General features: G+C 40.2%; 3 protein-coding genes across 4 annotated transcripts in view; 2 read left to right on the top strand and 1 right to left on the bottom strand.

Annotated features, from left to right (window-relative positions):
- Window positions 1-187: 187 nt before the first annotated feature.
- Window positions 188-6,551, bottom strand: gcna (germ cell nuclear acidic peptidase). Of its 2 annotated transcripts, none has more exons than XM_086057188.1 (13): window positions 6,269-6,551; window positions 4,089-4,184; window positions 3,836-4,016; window positions 3,681-3,753; window positions 3,541-3,593; window positions 3,005-3,071; window positions 2,842-2,912; window positions 2,344-2,763; window positions 1,843-2,011; window positions 1,605-1,749; window positions 1,378-1,513; window positions 801-1,005; window positions 188-713 (listed from the first exon to the last, which is right to left on the bottom strand). In XM_086057188.1, exons 2-13 carry the CDS (start codon window positions 4,176-4,178, stop codon window positions 467-469), a joined length of 1,857 nt encoding a protein of 618 aa, XP_085913314.1. In that variant the 5' UTR covers window positions 4,179-4,184; window positions 6,269-6,551; the 3' UTR covers window positions 188-466. The 2 variants fall into 2 exon arrangements, with proteins under 2 accessions (XP_085913314.1, XP_085913305.1); XM_086057179.1 differs by lacking the exon at window positions 6,269-6,551 and adding an exon at window positions 4,414-4,940.
- On the top strand, window positions 5,609-9,946 carry LOC147151585 (serine/threonine-protein phosphatase 2A catalytic subunit beta isoform-like). Its single transcript, XM_086057203.1, has 7 exons — window positions 5,609-5,859; window positions 7,705-7,914; window positions 8,012-8,185; window positions 8,276-8,365; window positions 8,513-8,674; window positions 9,003-9,121; window positions 9,222-9,946. The coding sequence occupies exons 1-7, from the start codon at window positions 5,716-5,718 to the stop codon at window positions 9,292-9,294; spliced, it is 972 nt and encodes a 323-aa protein (XP_085913329.1). The 5' UTR covers window positions 5,609-5,715; the 3' UTR covers window positions 9,295-9,946.
- Window positions 9,947-12,682: 2,736 nt separating this feature from the next.
- sfxn1 (sideroflexin 1) overlaps window positions 12,683-16,910 on the top strand; it is a 12,082-nt gene continuing 7,854 nt past the window's right edge. Inside the window, exons 1-3 of the mRNA XM_086057217.1 lie at window positions 12,683-12,803; window positions 15,955-16,124; window positions 16,204-16,374. Coding sequence (XP_085913343.1) covers window positions 15,961-16,124; window positions 16,204-16,374 — 335 coding nt within the window. The 5' untranslated portion in view covers window positions 12,683-12,803; window positions 15,955-15,960. The remainder of the gene's footprint in view (window positions 12,804-15,954; window positions 16,125-16,203; window positions 16,375-16,910) is intronic.

The raw sequence follows: 16,910 nt of genomic DNA, 5'->3' as shown, positions 1-16,910 counted from the left end.
CCATGGTCTCAAATTCTTTTGAAATTATGTTTCTTTCTGCTACAGGGGTTGAGATGAATTATTTTGTAGGTGTTGACTTTCTGGGAAAACTTGAGGTTTTCAAGGGTAATTCGAACAACGACCTTAGGTTTTGGAGACATATTGAGCCAAGAGCTTTTGGCCTTAATTGGTTGAATGCAATTTGTCATTTGATTTTGAAACAATTGCAACTTTATTTGTAGTTAAAACTTCACAATTGGATAATTTAATATATATGTAAAACTACATACACGACTAGTTATTCAGCTGTCGTCTGTGTATAAAACATTCGCACCCTCATCGACACAAACCTAAACTAAACAAACACATTCAAACATTTGAACATTTACACTGTAAAACGCATTACTCACAGCTGCTCTCTTATTATCGGGTCATTGCAGACATTCAGCGGGTGTTGTCGTCGTTCCGTTGCTGTGTTACACTAACCTCAGAGTTCTAAACTGTCAATGTCGCTCAGTTTATTCTTAGAGGCAAAATCTGCGCTGAGTTTCCGCATTACTTCCCGATGACTTTGCTCCGCCAGCTCCTGGCGTACACTCCCGTAATGCTCCTTCACAAAGTTGGCGAAAGGCGTAGGAGGACGAGGCTTGGATGGTGTGAGCAGGACGAGTTTGCCTGTGCAAAGTGCGCACACGAACTTCTGGGTGTTCAGGGACTTGGAATGGCGCCCGATCCTGCAGACAAAAGCAGGCTTATTTACAGTGAAGCAGTTGTCACATAAAATGCCTGTTTCATGTGAAAAATAGAAGTATGTCACGTACGTATTCTGACACTTGGAGCACTGGTACTGGAATTTAAACTTGATGTCATAGCTGTGGCAGCGAGTCACCATCGGCAGCTCAGGGTGCACCAAGGTGGACTTGCGAGCATACATCTTCCATAAGCATCCGTGTCCGTCCCTCACACTGTTGATCAGCCAGGTCGCGGCGTGGCACATCTCGTGGATCAGTGTGTCTCGGAGGCGATCTAGGCAAGTAAGATCTTTTCCGTCAAACTATTGGAGGAATTATTCTATGCATGACTACAGAACATTTTTTCACAATTGAAACGTGCTTTATCTTTTTCACGGGTTTAATGATATTCAAAAGTTTGAGAAAAAGTACACATTCAAGGCTTTCCACACTGCCTCGGCTGTCAATGAATTGTCCACACTGGTGATGGGTCTGAGCCTAAACGGGAGACAACATATGCAAAGGTGCGCAAGTCCAGACGCATGAAAAGGACTTCCAGGAGAAAGGTCAAACATGGCAATTATACGCTCTGACGGATGCACGTTTCACAGATTAGATATTGTGAGTTTTTGGGCTAAACTGTCTAAGTACCCTCATAATAAATTACCTGCAGAATCACAGACTTTCACAGACAGTTCGATGCGAGCGTAACGATTCCCTCCATCTCGCTCCTGTCCAGTGATACAATAGCCTGCTGTTTTGCGCATCTTTTTGTTCCAAGTCACAGACATATCGGTGGGGAGCTACAAATGTCAGCCAAGAAAACATATATCATTCAATTAGTTCAGCATTAGACACGTATGATCAAAGGAAAGAGATGGCACATCTCAGTACTTTTCTGTCAAACACACTGCTGTTGTACATCTGATACAGTTTGCTTGTAAGTTCTTCCTTCTTTTGCTTGAAATTGCGGCAGTAGCTGGAGGCAGGATTTGATAAGGACTCCAAGAAGCAACCTGGGGTTTTGCATAATGGTAGTCTGAAGGAAAGACAAAAATGTTAAGAAAGCGACAGCTGTAGTCGGATGTTAACGCATGTTGAGGGTCGAGAAAAAATGCAACAGAAGCTGCACCTGCTGATGTGACCGTGTCTGGGGTCTGTCTGGCTCACTCTCTGCTTCAGGGTTGTGCTTTTCCCAGGAGTCTTTGCATCCACACTTTTTCCTCCTAATGATGAGGTGGGTCTGGGTTTAGCCGGCCCCTTTACGGGTGGAAGTGACACGGGAGGGCCCATGCTGAATTCTGCGTTCAAGAATGTACAACAGTAGACAAGATTTCAAAACAAAATGTCTAGTCTCTCAGCATTTCTCATCATACGATTTGTCTGTTTCTCAACAAAATCCAATAGCAATGGTAATTGCTCAGATGTACACATTTAAATCTGATGGGAAGAAATACAAACAAGTAGCTGCCTTCACAGAGGTCATTCGGTTTTGTTTTTACCTAACAACTGTTACTGTAGTGGTGTAGATCTGCTTTGTAACATCCTCAGTAGTGTTGGCAATATTTTGCCCCTTAGAAAATGTAACTGAGCATTAAGCACCCCAAAAATATATATATTTTTTTTTCTGTACCTGTGTTTGTCTTGGAAGTAGAGTCTGTGAATATGTTCTTCTTTCTAAGTCTCTCCAGTAAGGATGTGAACTCCTGTTCTGAACCGGTTGAGTCATCCAGCATGGCAGGAGCTGAAAGCGTACGCTTGGGAGAAAGCAGAGACGCTGCAGTTTGGTGGGATGGTTGGGGAACGGTGAAGGGGGAGGCATGAGGAAAAAACGGAGATGGTGGGCTGTCTTCTTGGTCACAAAGCAATGGGTTGTTTTCATTAGGTTTTGGCAGAGAATTTGGCTTTGTACGGCGGGTCCTCCAAGTACTCCTGATAACAATATTTTCATCCTCATCCTCACTATCACTGATGAACACAGGGGAGGCATACTGAGACAGTGGCAGTGGTGTCTTGAATGTATTTTGAGTGGCTGGAGCTTTGGTCTTACGCCCTGAGGAAAAATTAAGAGGAAACAATCACAACTGTGCTGTTTTACAATTAAAATCAATGCTGATTACATCTATGATACCTTTAGAGGATGATTTTGTCTGAATGAAGTCATCGTCTGATAAGTCACCATCCACGATAAAATTTTTAATGCTTTTAGATAATAACAGATTTACAAAATAAAAGCTTTAAAACACACTTTCAACAACAGCAATGCAAATTTGGATGACAACTGAAATAGTCACCTGTCCTCACTTTCATCCTCTTGTCCTTTTCTGGGCTTGGTAGCTGGAGTTTTCACACGATGCAGGACTTAATACACACAGAAAGATTAGTATTATGTCAGCATGGTTGCTTTTACAATTATATGGCTCATTTAATCTTTAAGAAATGTTTTAAACTTTTATTTGAATACAATATTGAACTTTTATATGCCATACGTTTTAATTGAATCTTTACTCAAGCAGTATATATTTTTTTTAAATACTGGATAGGCTCCATCTCACTTGCAATTGTAGTCATAATAAGCGGTTCAGAAATGAATGGCTGGGTATTTTAGTGCAGTGCTAATATTACAGTGCATAATGTTACAGTGGTTTACAATGATAAAATATATTTTCTAGTCTTAAATCTGTCTTTTAAAAAAAACAGTACTACTACACTACTCTATTATGTTGGTCCTTGGAGTGCAAGGTATTCTTTCGGTGGTACTTTGTGTAAAAGGTTTTGCCACTGTGCAGATTAATGTACTTAAAAAAATATAATTAAAAAGGCAACTCACATTTTTCAAAACCATCACTATCATCATCGGAGCTCACCGCAAGAAGACTTGAACTGTAAATAATGCTCATATTAAAAGTCGTTTTGGTGAAGCCATAGACAACAGATAAGCAAATATTAAGTGAAAATATTGTACCATACCGGTATATCTTCACGGCACTGCATGGTTTATTTGGCTTGGGTTTCGTTCGTGGAGTACTCCAGTTCCCAAGAACTAAGGAATGGAAAGAGTATTCATGGAACCGGTGTAACGTTAAAACAGCTCAAACTCAGTTTCAAAGTTCCATCTCGCTCACAATGATCAAATTCGTCGTCGCCGGAGTCATTCAAAGCTGTGTTTTTGTATGCGTTGGCCCTGAAGTGATGGTTCTCTTTATCTTCGTCCTCTGAAAGAAATCCGACAGGCGACACTGATCGGTTCTCAAAATGATCCCCACTTGTGGCACCGTGGCGTTTCTTCCCAATCGCATTAATCAGCTACAAAACGATAGAGTAAATATCAGGATAAATACCGAAAATGACAATAAAATTTGAATACAAACCACGAACCTTTTTTTCTGCTATGTCGAGTCCATTGTCCCCGGTCCAGCCCATCTTTTTGGAAACTCGTTCAAATAACTTGCGGGTATCATCGTTCATGGTTTCCTTTACAAAACAGCAAGAGTCATTTAATATCCCGGTTCCATTAGATATTCATAAGCTACAAGGCATGTTAGCTAGAAAAGAAATTAAAATGTGTCAAAAAGAACATGCTAACTCGGTCGCTTTTCTTGTTAGCATTAGAGACATTTAGCTTCGTTTTACGGCTTAACGGGTTTTAGCAAAGTAACGCTACTGAACTGGATATTATTTCTACAATAGTTTTGAGCATTACCCTATCGTAATGTTGGGAAAAATAACTTGTTTGGTGACAAATTCTTCGGTGGCTTTAAAAAAGGGACGATAAGAAGGCGTAGCTCGTCGGCTGGAAATTCGAATCTCGTGGAACTTTACGTCATACTTAACGAACCAATGAGAGCACGCTTTATTTTGCAGCCAAGACCCAATCACGTAAGACGTAACCACGAGTACATAACGCTACATTTCAATGCAGGGTCAGAATCTTACGGAGGCTGTACTTGAATTGTGGGGAACACATCACTGCGCTAAATTTGCCCCCATTTCGATTAAGAGCAAAGGCTCCTTCGAATGCGTCCAACCAATTTGTGTTTCCGCCGCACAAGAAGGGCCCATCTGGATCGTCCTTCAGTTCAGACCGAACCGTCTGTTGTCTTCGGAGGGTTTGCATTAAGAGTAGTGACGTTAATCAGAAGCGTAAAAGCACTTTCCAAAGTACACGACTCTTCCTCAATCGCTCAATGAAAGTATCGCGACCATCGTTGTGACCAAGAGGCCAGAAAGAAACAAAGAAAGAAAAAATAATGTAACGTCTGCATGATGACGTGGAGGCAAAATTGTCTTATAAGTGAACGTGATGCGGTTGGTGTGATCAATTTATTCTTCCTTAACTGTAAAAATTAAAATATCAGATAGTAGGGGAATCGAGTGCATACAAAATAACACAGATATTGACAGAATCAAGCTCCATAAAATGTTTCATTCGGACTATAATTATTATTATTATTATCAATTCATTTATTTATTTGCAAAAATCTTTCAAAAGTAATAACAGCTTTAAAATCACAATTTAAATAATTCATGAAATGATAGGGCAATCTAAACTAGTAAGTAAATAAATACATGTAAAATAAAGAGGCCCCTTTTTCAATTTGGTATTTTTGATCTCATCCTAAAAATTTGATTATCCCCCCCCCCCCCAAAAAAAAAAATAAGTCAATTTTCAAACGTAATTTGTGTGTGTTAGTTTAAAAAGAGTATTTTTCATTTTTAAATTTATAATTTATATATAAATATCGATTAAAGCAGGATTATTAGAAACAAATTCCCATTCTCGACATCATGTCATGACTGTTCCACATTTTCCAGTAGAGGGCAGGCGAGGCAACAAAATTGAAACCTGAAATAAAGAGCACGTTAAGATGACGTCAATTCTGTGATGTAAAACTACATACAAAAGCGATCATGTCCCTTGAAGTGATGACGCCTGCTAAATATTACTCAAATAAACTCTCATTCAGTCTGTTAGGACGTAGTTTGGCCTGCTTATGTTGTCCTCATGATTTTCCTTTTTGATTTAAAAGGAGGCAGCAACTCGGACATGGATGACAAGTCAGTGAGCAAAGAATTGGATTTATGGATTGAACAGCTCACTGAGTGCAGGCAGCTCAAGGAAAATCAAGTCCATGAACTTTGTGAAAGGGTAGGACTTATTTTCTTGGGAAAATAACACCTGCGATATTTACATTCTTTTACACTATTAATTGCCATTTTGTACCCACTCTCATACTGTCTACATGTAAATAATGTTAATATTTGAGTTAGCATGTTCCTTCAAATTTGTTTCATAATATTTCTCACCTGCAATCCTATTAATGAGAATCACTATAGAAAATGGATAGATGAATTCAATGCTGGCCGAGCCTTTAATGAGGAAGAATTTAAAGTGAGGCTCCCTTTAACCATTTTTTCACGTCTCTGCCTAAAGAAAAAGACCAACAGCTTGCGGACACATTGCTAGCATGACTTGTTCATGATGCAGTATTGCTAAAAATGAAATATTACCAGTTTGATCTTGTAATTTTCTGATTAAAACATAAGCGATCAATTACCTGACAACCCGATGGTAACGGTCACGTCACGCTGGTGGTTGAAACTGTAAGCCGCCATCCATATGCAGCCGCCCGCGCCTCAACAACACCTTAATATCCCATGACATAAAGTAGAGATCTTTCCAGTTCTTTCTTTTAAACAACCGGCCAATAAACTCTAAGGGCCCCACATTTCCGTGCCCAGCGCAAGTGCAGCACAAATAGCAGTATTAACTGCACATGAGTGGTGGGTGGAGTTTTCTCTCTTTTGGAATTTTCGCACATACGTGCAGTTCGAAACTGGCGTTTGTGCTGTTGTGGTTGTGAACACAACCGACTTGCTTCCCGGCCAATGGAAGCGGCTTCTCTCATTCCCTTTAAATACAGCACAAGAGAGGCGCATGGGCTACATGGCCGAAGCATAAACGGACTCGCTGGAGTCCACACAGGAGATTGACGCGTGTAAAAATACATTTATAAGGAATTGCAAAAAGCTCTCCACTTGTGGATGAAGTAAAGATGTAAAGTTTGCCAGGGTGAACAGAGATCACCGCTGTGAAGTGGGCATTTGGAGACTGCCTTCCAACCTGATCGTTTGTGTCATTGTGTGACCGTTCCCCTGCCCCTCCATTGCTGTGTCGCCGCCAAATGGGGGGGATTTGAAAAATATAATGATGGTAATAATGCGCTCAATGAATTGGTTTCTACAATAATTCCGATGGTTTGTTACATGCAGTTGTCAGATTTATGAATGACATACGATGACAACTGCCTGCATCACAATCAAATTCACCAAAATCGTGTTACCTCACCTGTGCCACAACATGATTTTAGTTGCTCTAAAGCAGGGGTCTTCGATTCCTGTTCCCCGAGGGCCGGTGTCCTACCTGTTTTCCATCTGCCCCTGCTGCAACACACACCTGATTCAAACAATCCAGCTTCTGCAGACCTTTGGTGAATATCTGTAGCAGGGAGAGATGGAAAACAGGCAAGACATCAGCCCTCGAGGAACAAGATTGAAGACTCCCGCTCTAAAGATTAGCCTACTTTCTGTAACCAAATTGTCAGGTGCGCCGGTGACGTGTAAAAGAAAACGCCCTCAATCCACCAAAACGCCCAGCGTGGAAATAAGTAAATTATGAAATATTAATTAAAATTAAATTAGAGGCATAAAATGGCGCCAGAGAGGGTTGATTTTCCCTAAAAAACATTTTAACACACATGCAGTCCTGATTTTCCCCAAAAACATTTTAACACACATGCAGTCCCCTCCAAAAGTATTGGAACGACGAGATTCTAGTCCCAGTCCCAATCGTATGTTGTCCGCATCCACGCTACATTATAGTATCACCATCTCATTCACTGCCATTGATGGCTATAGAAGTCAAACATCCATTTAAACTGTGAAGGCTGACAGTGAATTAATTTTAATGCGCTTTCTTTGCCCCCATATCTAGGCCAAAGAAATCCTGCAAAAGGAGTCCAATGTTCAGGAGGTGAGATGTCCAGTGACGGTTTGTGGAGATGTTCATGGTCAGTTTTATGATCTCATGGAGCTATTTAAGATAGGCGGAAAGCCCCCTGACACCAACTATCTCTTCATGGGAGACTATGTGGATCGGGGCTATTATTCTGTGGAGACAGTGACACTCCTTGTTTGTCTGAAGGTATAAAAATGATGCACCTCACTGTGGTAGCTCGCACAATAGGAGGAGAGAACTCCTGTCTGCCTGATTGGTTGAGCTGTTGACATTTGGCTTACAGGTTAGGTTTCGTGAAAGAATCACCATTCTGAGAGGGAACCATGAGACGAGACAGCTGACACACGTATACGGCTTCTACGACGAATGCCTGATGAAATACGGAAATGTCAATGTTTGGAAGCACTTTACTGATCTTTTTGATTATTTACCCCTGACTGCTCTGGTGGATAACCAGGTGAGAATTTGCACAAGATCCAGGTGAATCACAACCAGGCGATTTGAGTAAATTTGGTCTGATTAATTTTTTTATTTATTTTTTTTAAAGATTTTATGCCTACATGGGGGACTATCTCCTTCAATAGTCACACTGGAAAACATCAGAGCATTGGATCGCTTGCAGGAGGTTCCTCATGAGGTACAGATGAGATTACAGGATTCTTGATGATGTAAATGCTCAGTGTTGATCTTTAGAAAGAACGTATTTTAAATATTGAGGGACTTTAATGTTTGCACACTGGAAATTGAGCTAGCATAAACAACGCTTATTTTTCTCCACATTTAGGGTCCAATGTGTGACTTGTTGTGGTCCGACCCAGATGAGCACTATGGATGGGACATTTCTCTCCGTGGTGCGGGTTACACCTTTGGGCAGGACATCTCAGAGACTTTTAACCATGCTAACGGCCTCACTTTGGTTTCACGAGCACACCAACTGGAGATGGAGGTACTGTAGGTGAAGTCTAATGAGATCAATTACAAGGGGAGAACATTCATCCATCAAAAATCCATAATTCCGACTTTAAAGAGATAACCTGAATAGCATGGTTGTAGGCATTCACCATGTATCCTTCACAATTGTTTGGGATAATGTATAACGTGTACAGTAAATGTACCATAGTGACATTTTTATTTATAAATACTTTTGTGTTTATAATTTTTTTTGTCAGTGTTTTTCTTTCATTGAAAGAGGGGTGCCAACAAGTTTGTCCATGCGCATATATTGTTTTGTCTAACACAGGCTGATAACGTACCCCTCAAACTTCCCCATTCAGGGCTTTAACTGGTACCATGACAAAAATGTTGTGACGATCTTCAGTGCACCAAACTATTGTTATCGTTGTGGAAACAAGGCAGCGATCATGGAACTTGAAGACACACTGAAATGCTCCTTGTAAGTCATTTTTATGAAATATGTACGGTAATAGTGACTGAAGCTTTTTCAGATTCCATAATTGGGCTTTAGACTAACAAAAGATCTCTTTGCTTGCCAGCCAACAGTTTGATCCGGCCCCCCGCAAAGAAGCGCCCCAGTCGTCGTGGCGATTTCCAGACTACTTCCTTTAAATATCTCCGAATGGTAGCCACTGGTGAACACATTTGTGCTACCGTGTTTATAAAGAACTGGAAGCTGGAGCTCTACCATCACCCTCTGCAAGTCAAAAAGAGTTGCTATGCATAACAATTGTCCATTAGAACATTCACATGACAGCACTTCGGGCAGTGATGTATAATTATCAGAGAGCTGAACCCATTCTGTTCATCGCAGCACTGTGTTTTACTTTTGGTCACACAGTAATGGTAGCGGACAATGCACACACTAAAATAGTACAAATGGTATCAACGGTGAAAATGACTTCATACTTTCCAGGTACTAATGAAGCACAGATGCCTAGATTTACTTCACCAAGCAGGGATGCCGAAGAATTAAAAAAAAAAAAAAAAAAAAAAAAAACACTGTTTGATACATTGCTGCATAACATAAATGCCAGAAACCATGCAGATAGTGCTCGTAGGATCTATGAATAGTGTAATCAAGTACAGTAATCTAATTGGACACATGGGAAGCGTTATAATTCTGTGGAATGCCATGACATGTTCTTCCTTTGCAGGGGCAGATGAGTCCCAAACACTGTTGAGTGAAACCTTCAATTTCCAACACCCCAAAAGGGTACAGCTTGAATTAAACCTTTTTTTTCTGGGTTAAGAAAAATGTGAATTGTGGGATTTCATTGCTTTTGTGAATTTATTTTTCATGTTACGAAAATAAATTGGTTTGTGTTCATGAAGAATTAAGATTCATGAATAGCAAATTATAAAATGCAGGACAAAAAAGATGGAAAGGGTTGGATGTAAGTAACTTAACTTGTCAAAGTATTAACTCCATAGACGTCTTTAGCATTTTCTTTTGCTTTTGTGTGGTTCTGTGTAATGCCACAAGAGCGCCAGCAATGTCAAAGCTGAAAAGAGTAATAACCACAGAACCAGAAATGAAACCAAGTGACAGAAAAGTCTCTTGCTGCTCAGTGCAGTATGCACCGTGTGTGATTATAAAAAAAACAAATATGTCCAAAATCCAATCGAGCAGCGCGGTTGCGATGTAGAACATATGACCACTTAAGCTAGTGATTCCCAAAGCGTGTTGGTTAGTGGTAGCTGAAATAATCACGGCCTGCGCACAATTCAGTTTCAATACATTTGCATTTAATCTTACGGAACTGTTTTGTGAACATCATTCAGATACAATGTTCACTTAATTTTTATCTGAAGCATAATTAAATCATTTAAGTACAGTTTTCCCCTATATTTAATCAGTGTTAATGTTTGAAAATCACAACATTATAATGGCTCACAATAATATAAAATATATTTTTAACAGATAAAATGCCTCATTTTTGATGAACACTTAAGCCTAGTGTGCTATCGTTGTGTAATGTTTGTCGAGAGAAATACAGTCAGTACTACTTTAGGTGGCACTTAGTATAAAAAGTTTGAGAACCTCTGATTTAAACAACATCAAGTGTTATATGTTGCCTGTTATCACAAAACCAAGGTAACCTGGCTTTGCAAACACCTTCCTGATTCTTTTAAATTCTCTCTCAGGCATTGATTAATTTATTTTACTTTATTTTAGTCTTATTTGGCTATACAGTACAATGGTTGACCTCTGCACAATGCTAAAATGTTACATTGATTTCAGAGTGTTGATAGTTTGAACCTGAAAGAAATGTATCCATTTTACATAAAATTGATTGAAAAGGTTCAAACACAAAACCTCTCGGCTGTGAGGCACAAGTTCTAACCACAAGGATCAATGCTGCCTCCATTTCTATTAATATAGCATGCCTCACTTTCTATTAATGTAGCATGCATATTTTGGGGAATGTGGGAGGAAGCTGGAGTACCCAGAGAAAAGCCACTCATGCACAGGGTGAACATGCAAATGCCACATAGGACAGGTGTCAAACTCAAAGCCCGGTGTTAACTGCCACTTAAAGTGGGAAATCAACCCATACACATGTTTTTGAAGAATATGTTCCCAGCAGGCCCACTAGTTGAATCACGGCATTCTGGTTAATAATGCGTTTGTGGAATATGAGTTAAGCAGAAAAATCCGAACTCTTTTCAGCAATCTCAGGAGGCGGCCATTTTGTCACTTCTGTCGACTGAAAATGACATCACAACTGCTCAGGTACCGACCAAACACGACCCAGCTTCAGAAAACAGGTCAACCGTGATTGGTTGTTACCTGAGCCCAGAGTAGTTGTGATTTTCAGTCAAGAGGAGTGACAAAATGGCCGGCCCGAGAGATGGCTAAAAATGGGTGGATTAACTCTTATTCCTCAAACGCAATATATATCAGAATGGTTTGTTTCAACTAGTGGGCTTGCATAGAACATATTCTTGAAAAAAATATGGTTTGGTAGACTTCCTTTTAAAGTTTTGATCACAAATTCAGTATTCTAAATTGAAAGTTACACCTTTGTGTATGAGGAAGATTGATGGTAAGGGACTGGGCAAGATTTACATTTCACTTATTGTTGCGGTAATTTGTTGACAAACCATCTCAATGTGATACAGAAAGAAAAAGACAGCACTGTATAGCACATAGGGGGAGAATTAATATTAAAAATATATATATATTTTTAAAGTGAACATGGAACAATCTCCTTAGGAAAAAGCTACATTACAGTGCACTGCACCTACAGTGCAGTCTTCTACATAATTTGGGACTCAAATTGGCATCCTCATCACAACAATTATCTTGACTTGCAAAGAGATATTTCAGTAAACTGGTTCACCGCTGACTGATCTAATGCTTCACACATTTCACTTCGATAGAAAAAGTCAAGATTCGCCTTGAAAATGCCCACTTTGAAATGTATAGAAATGTTCTTCACATTATGACAACTTGTACAACCATTTTGGAAGTAAAGAATGACATGATGAACTAATGCCAAAATGTTGTGGGGTGTGTTACAATTCAACAGAGAACCACTGTTATATTTTGATCAACAAGACATTAAGCAATTGATAATGTCGGAAACAGCAGACATAATCATTTGCATGGATGTTCCAAAGCATTTGCAACTTATTCAAAGAAATGAGAAACTGTTTTTTTGATGTGCACAAGTGGCACAATGATTTGAGAACTAAACATGTAGCGCTGATAAATTTAATTCTGATCTGATAAATGTACCAATAAGCAACTGAGGAAAAACTAATGAACGGCCACTAACCCAGATGCATCAAGTGAGCAAACGTGACGGAGCGCTCCCGGAAGTTGTAGTTAAAAGAAAAGCATTTTCGTGCGACAGGCAAACGTTGAGGTTAAATTGTCACCCAGGTTCGCACGTGACTTTACTCCCTTGCACGGCACAATTTAGATATGATTCCGGCACGTATGTCTCCTCTTTAAATCGCGTATTTCTCCTCACTTTTAATTTGTAGTCTAGCAACTTCCGGTGTAGGCGGTGTGCGATGTGGCCGTGTGTACGTGTGTGACTGCTTCGCTAAATTAGCTGGCCGCAGTCTTTCAGGGATACCTCTCACGGAGCACCGGAGCCCTCAGTGCAGTAAGTAATTCGTTATTCAAAGTCCCATTGAAATGTGTTGATGCTGGTGTCAGGTGTCAGGGATACAGCAAGCGTGTGTGCGCGTGCGCGTGCGTTGAGGTTGTGTGGATGTGGCGCCTCCATACTAGTTGAATCCTGGACGCACAGCTGCCCGTACCGCCGAATTCACCTTCGCTTGTAATGGCATGTTTATTTTTCCATATATTTTGTCCCCATTGTTTTGTCAAGACCCCGGTCCAGATCAGACTGGTTTGGGTCAGGTTGTCACCCCGAGTGTGTTTAGCACTTCCCGGAGAGGGATTGCGAGGAGGTGGACCCCATCTCTATAAAATACATGAAAATATAATAAACCGAGTGTAAAATGTGATATATGATATCGATCGTATGCGAGCAATTGGTGGTTAATGTGTAGCCACGCAGGCCTGCTGTGTTTGGCAGATAGTGAGGGCATAAGCGACCGAGAGCTTGCAGATCACTCGGTCCAAAGTTCATCCTTCCACATCACCTTCATTAGCAATTAAAAGTATTGATTAACGCAGCGTGAGCGCAACCCACGCCGGGCTTCATATAAAGTACACCATCAAGCAAACTGGCCTTGGCGCGCGCGCGCGTGCTGGTGTGTGCGCTGCTCCAACCCGTGAGAGTTTAATTCAATTTAAAGAGACCGCACATGCAAGCTAGACATTAGTGTTTCATGGGTCAGTCAATCACGCCAGAAGCCATGTTTGGTGCAATTCCAGGAGGAGTTTCATCATCCTGCAGCAAATCCTAGCGGAGACTTTGAAGTTTGGACTGAAAATGGTTAAAAACCAGATCCGACTGGGAGCAATGAGCAGAACATGTTCATGGCAGTGCCGGCCAGTTTTATCTGGCTGTGTGTGCGCCTGCTCATATCATACCCTGACACAAACTATAATGTATGCACTGACATCTTAATCATTACTGTGTAATGTGCATTGAAACCCTTCAAAGCTATATGAATTGATGGTATGGAATAGCAAGCGTAGCCATGGTAACATTGTACACAGCACATACCTGCACGTAAAAATTATACTCATTTCAACAGCAGTTTAAAAAAAAATCGTCCTTTGTTGGATATGACTAGTTGGACACAACCATAACTGAATATCTCCTGTATGCTGTAATGCAATAAGAACGGCGGTCCTGAACCGCTGCACACAAAAAAGAAAGAAAAAAAAATCTTCAAAAAAATTTCCATCTACTTTTTCTTGAAAATAATTTCTTTTACCTAATAAAAATCCAAATATTTCTTTAAAATTACCTAAAAAAAAAAAGGTTTTGTTTATTTTAAAAAAATGATATCTTTTTTATTCCTGAAAACTATATGTCATATTATAAAGCACTATAACATTATCCACAGTTTGAACATTAACACAGCGCTTAAATATAGAAAAATAAAATTAAACTACTGAAATAATAAAATAAACTACTAAAATAATTATTCGCTTAAAATGTATTGCTCGTTAACTTTAAATAAAATGTAAACCTAAATAAAAATTTGAAAACAAACTGTTCTTTAAAATTATATGCAAACTTATCATACTAAAAAGTTAAATACAACTGAACTGCACAAGCACAAGCAACGATTATTTCGTGTACCACACAATTGGGAGTCCGCGTATCACGACTGTACTAGTAGCACACTTTGAGAATCACTTTACATGTAGAAAAATATTAAAAACAAACCTCATGTGTGAAACTGAAGGTGACGTCTACAATCTAGTTGAGAATCTCCTCTGCATAACGTTGGAGCAGGTATTTAGCTGTGTGCTGAGGTTCAGAAGCAAAAATCATATTAACCAGGTAAAATAAATACATTCATTGGATATTATTGTGCAAATATATATTTTACATTGTTAAGGCAAAGCAAGGCAATTTTATATATGGCATTCCATACACAAGGTAACTCAATGTGCTTCAAAAAAACGAAGATGATGAAACAAGATGATGAAAGAAAAACGAGCGTCCGCCAGTGACGGACTGACGAACCATCACTGAGGGACGTGGTTAGTGATGATAACACTGACGGATGAAAACCCACTTCCATCATTCGTCAGTCGGACTGGTCCGTCACTCTGGTGGAATGCCCACCTCTGGTATTTGGCATTGAAAAACAGTGACTTTAAGTCAGGCATGTCCAAAATCCGGTGCAGGGGCCAAATGCGGCCCGTGTTCAAATTTGCACCAGCCCGCAGTCTCTGGCATAAAATCAATAATGGCCTTCCGGTACTGTTGCCCACAATAGAAGATACACATGTACAAAAAAAGCTATTGTATATTTCACCAGAAGATGACAACAGACCCGTGGCCGCGCTCTTGCGTGCTTTCGGAAATACGCTCTGAGCGTGCCCTGCCTCAACAAACACACCACTCTCAAAGTCTTGTTAGGTGTCAGAGTGAAGCCCTGGCCGCAGGACCTTTGTGTGGCCCGTTACAGCCCGTTTCTGAGCCGTTGCTTCCAGGACAAGTGGAAATTGACTGATTTTTTTCCCCACTGAAATACAAAACAACTGCGTCTGCCTAGTTCGCTAAGAGACTGTACTGTGGCTGTTATCAAGGAATTCAATATCAAGAGTCACTCCCAGGCGAAACATGCAAACTATGACAAGGTGACTGGTAACGAACATCGTGAAAAATGAAAGCAATTGGAAGTTGAATATTAGGCCCCGCACCCATTTTCACCTCACCAAATCTGGACCGCTTTGCAAAATGTTTGGACATCCCTGCTCTATGTGTTTACTAATAGTAAAACTATTTTCTTTATTACCAAAAACAATTACCTCAGTATTGTTTTGCTTTAGTCGAAGAAAATTTTGATTCATCCAGTTTCAAACAGTGACACACAAGACCGTAATTGTCATTCAGGGCCATTGATACATTTAAGCAGTGTATCATCTGCGTAGCCATAATAGTCAATTATAATAATAGCCATTGGCGTTCTGAATAATTTGACCCAACGTTAGGTATATACAGCCCTAATAGAAGTGGTCCAAGGACTGACCCTTGGGGGCCATTCGATCAGTTTGAAAGCTTCCAATGGTCACAAAATAATTCTGTTCCTCCAAATAGGACCTGAACCATTTTAGGAAATAGTCCTTTTCAATTTTAAGTTAGAATTTCCTTTTACCAGATAAAAATGGCTGCAGAGCTCTCCACGTCCATCAACATCAACGAGCCCCGTTGGGACCAGAGTACATTTGTGGGCCGTGCCAAGCATTTCTTCACCGTCACGGACCCGCGGAACGTCCTGCTCACCAACGAACAGCTAGAACGCTCACACAAAATCATCACCGACTACAGGTATGCCAGCCGCAGCTGCCAAAGCCACCGCCGAACACCCAAATCCAGAATTCTTATCCCGATGTTTACCGTCTCCCAGAAAAGGAATCGTCTCCCCGGGGCTGACGGAAGACGAACTGTGGCGAGCCAAATATGTCTTTGATTCCGCTTTCCATCCGGATACCGGAGAGAAGATGATCCTGATTGGCCGCATGTCAGCGCAAGTTCCGATGAATATGACCATCACCGGATGCATGATGACATTTTACAAGTAAGAATTTGCCAATTATGACTCTAGAATTGCTGATACTAATAACTAGAGTGACTGGACTGCTGCCTAATTTACACACCATTCACTATCAATCGTGAGTTGTTCAATGAGTGCATCGTAGCCACTTTTTAACCATTTAAAAGGGGAACTAAAGGATTTTTTTTTTTTTGGCAATAATTAATTATATGTGCCTTCACTAGTCTAAAGGATATTTTGCTGAATATTGCATTAGTGGAATAAGAAGCGGATTATTCCATTCATTTTCATCAATCTCTTTTGCCCTATATCACCTTCTGCTGTCTACTGAAATTGACGTCAAAGTGCCCTCGGGCTCACATTGCAAAGTCAGAGTTCACCTGTTTTGTGGGTTTAGTCACGTAATGTTTGCCATGCGAGCCCGAAGGCACTTTGATGTCAAATATATCCACATGATTTATCACATTATGCTCCTGTATGCATTCACACATGTACGCATGCATACACAATGTTAATTAAATGTTAGTTTAAGAGGAAACATCACAGTAGTCTGGATATTG

This window comes from Filicampus tigris, chromosome 2 (assembly GCF_054856515.1).
Source record: "Filicampus tigris isolate MCC_2025a chromosome 2, RoL_Ftig_1.0, whole genome shotgun sequence".
NCBI classification, from domain to species: Eukaryota; Metazoa; Chordata; class Actinopteri; order Syngnathiformes; family Syngnathidae; genus Filicampus; species Filicampus tigris.
The sequence above is the reverse complement of the archived record's forward strand: the minus strand, read 5'-3'. Positions and strand labels throughout refer to the sequence as shown.

Excerpts from the sequence above, each read along its gene's own strand:
- gcna (XM_086057188.1), bottom strand. The coding sequence starts at position 4,178 with ATGAACGATGATACCCGCAAGTTATTTGAACGAGTTTCCAAAAAGATG. Across the intron at positions 3,754-3,835 it reads CGACGACGAATTTGATCATT|TTCTTGGGAACTGGAGTACT; the intron begins GTGAGCGAGATG and ends TCCATTCCTTAG. Across the intron at positions 3,072-3,540 it reads TAGTGATGGTTTTGAAAAAT|TCCTGCATCGTGTGAAAACT; the intron begins GTGAGTTGCCTT and ends GTGTGTATTAAG.
- LOC147151585 (XM_086057203.1), top strand. The coding sequence starts at position 5,716 with ATGATTTTCCTTTTTGATTTAAAAGGAGGCAGCAACTCGGACATGGAT. Across the intron at positions 7,915-8,011 it reads CACTCCTTGTTTGTCTGAAG|GTTAGGTTTCGTGAAAGAAT; the intron begins GTATAAAAATGA and ends TTTGGCTTACAG. Across the intron at positions 8,366-8,512 it reads TGCAGGAGGTTCCTCATGAG|GGTCCAATGTGTGACTTGTT; the intron begins GTACAGATGAGA and ends CTCCACATTTAG.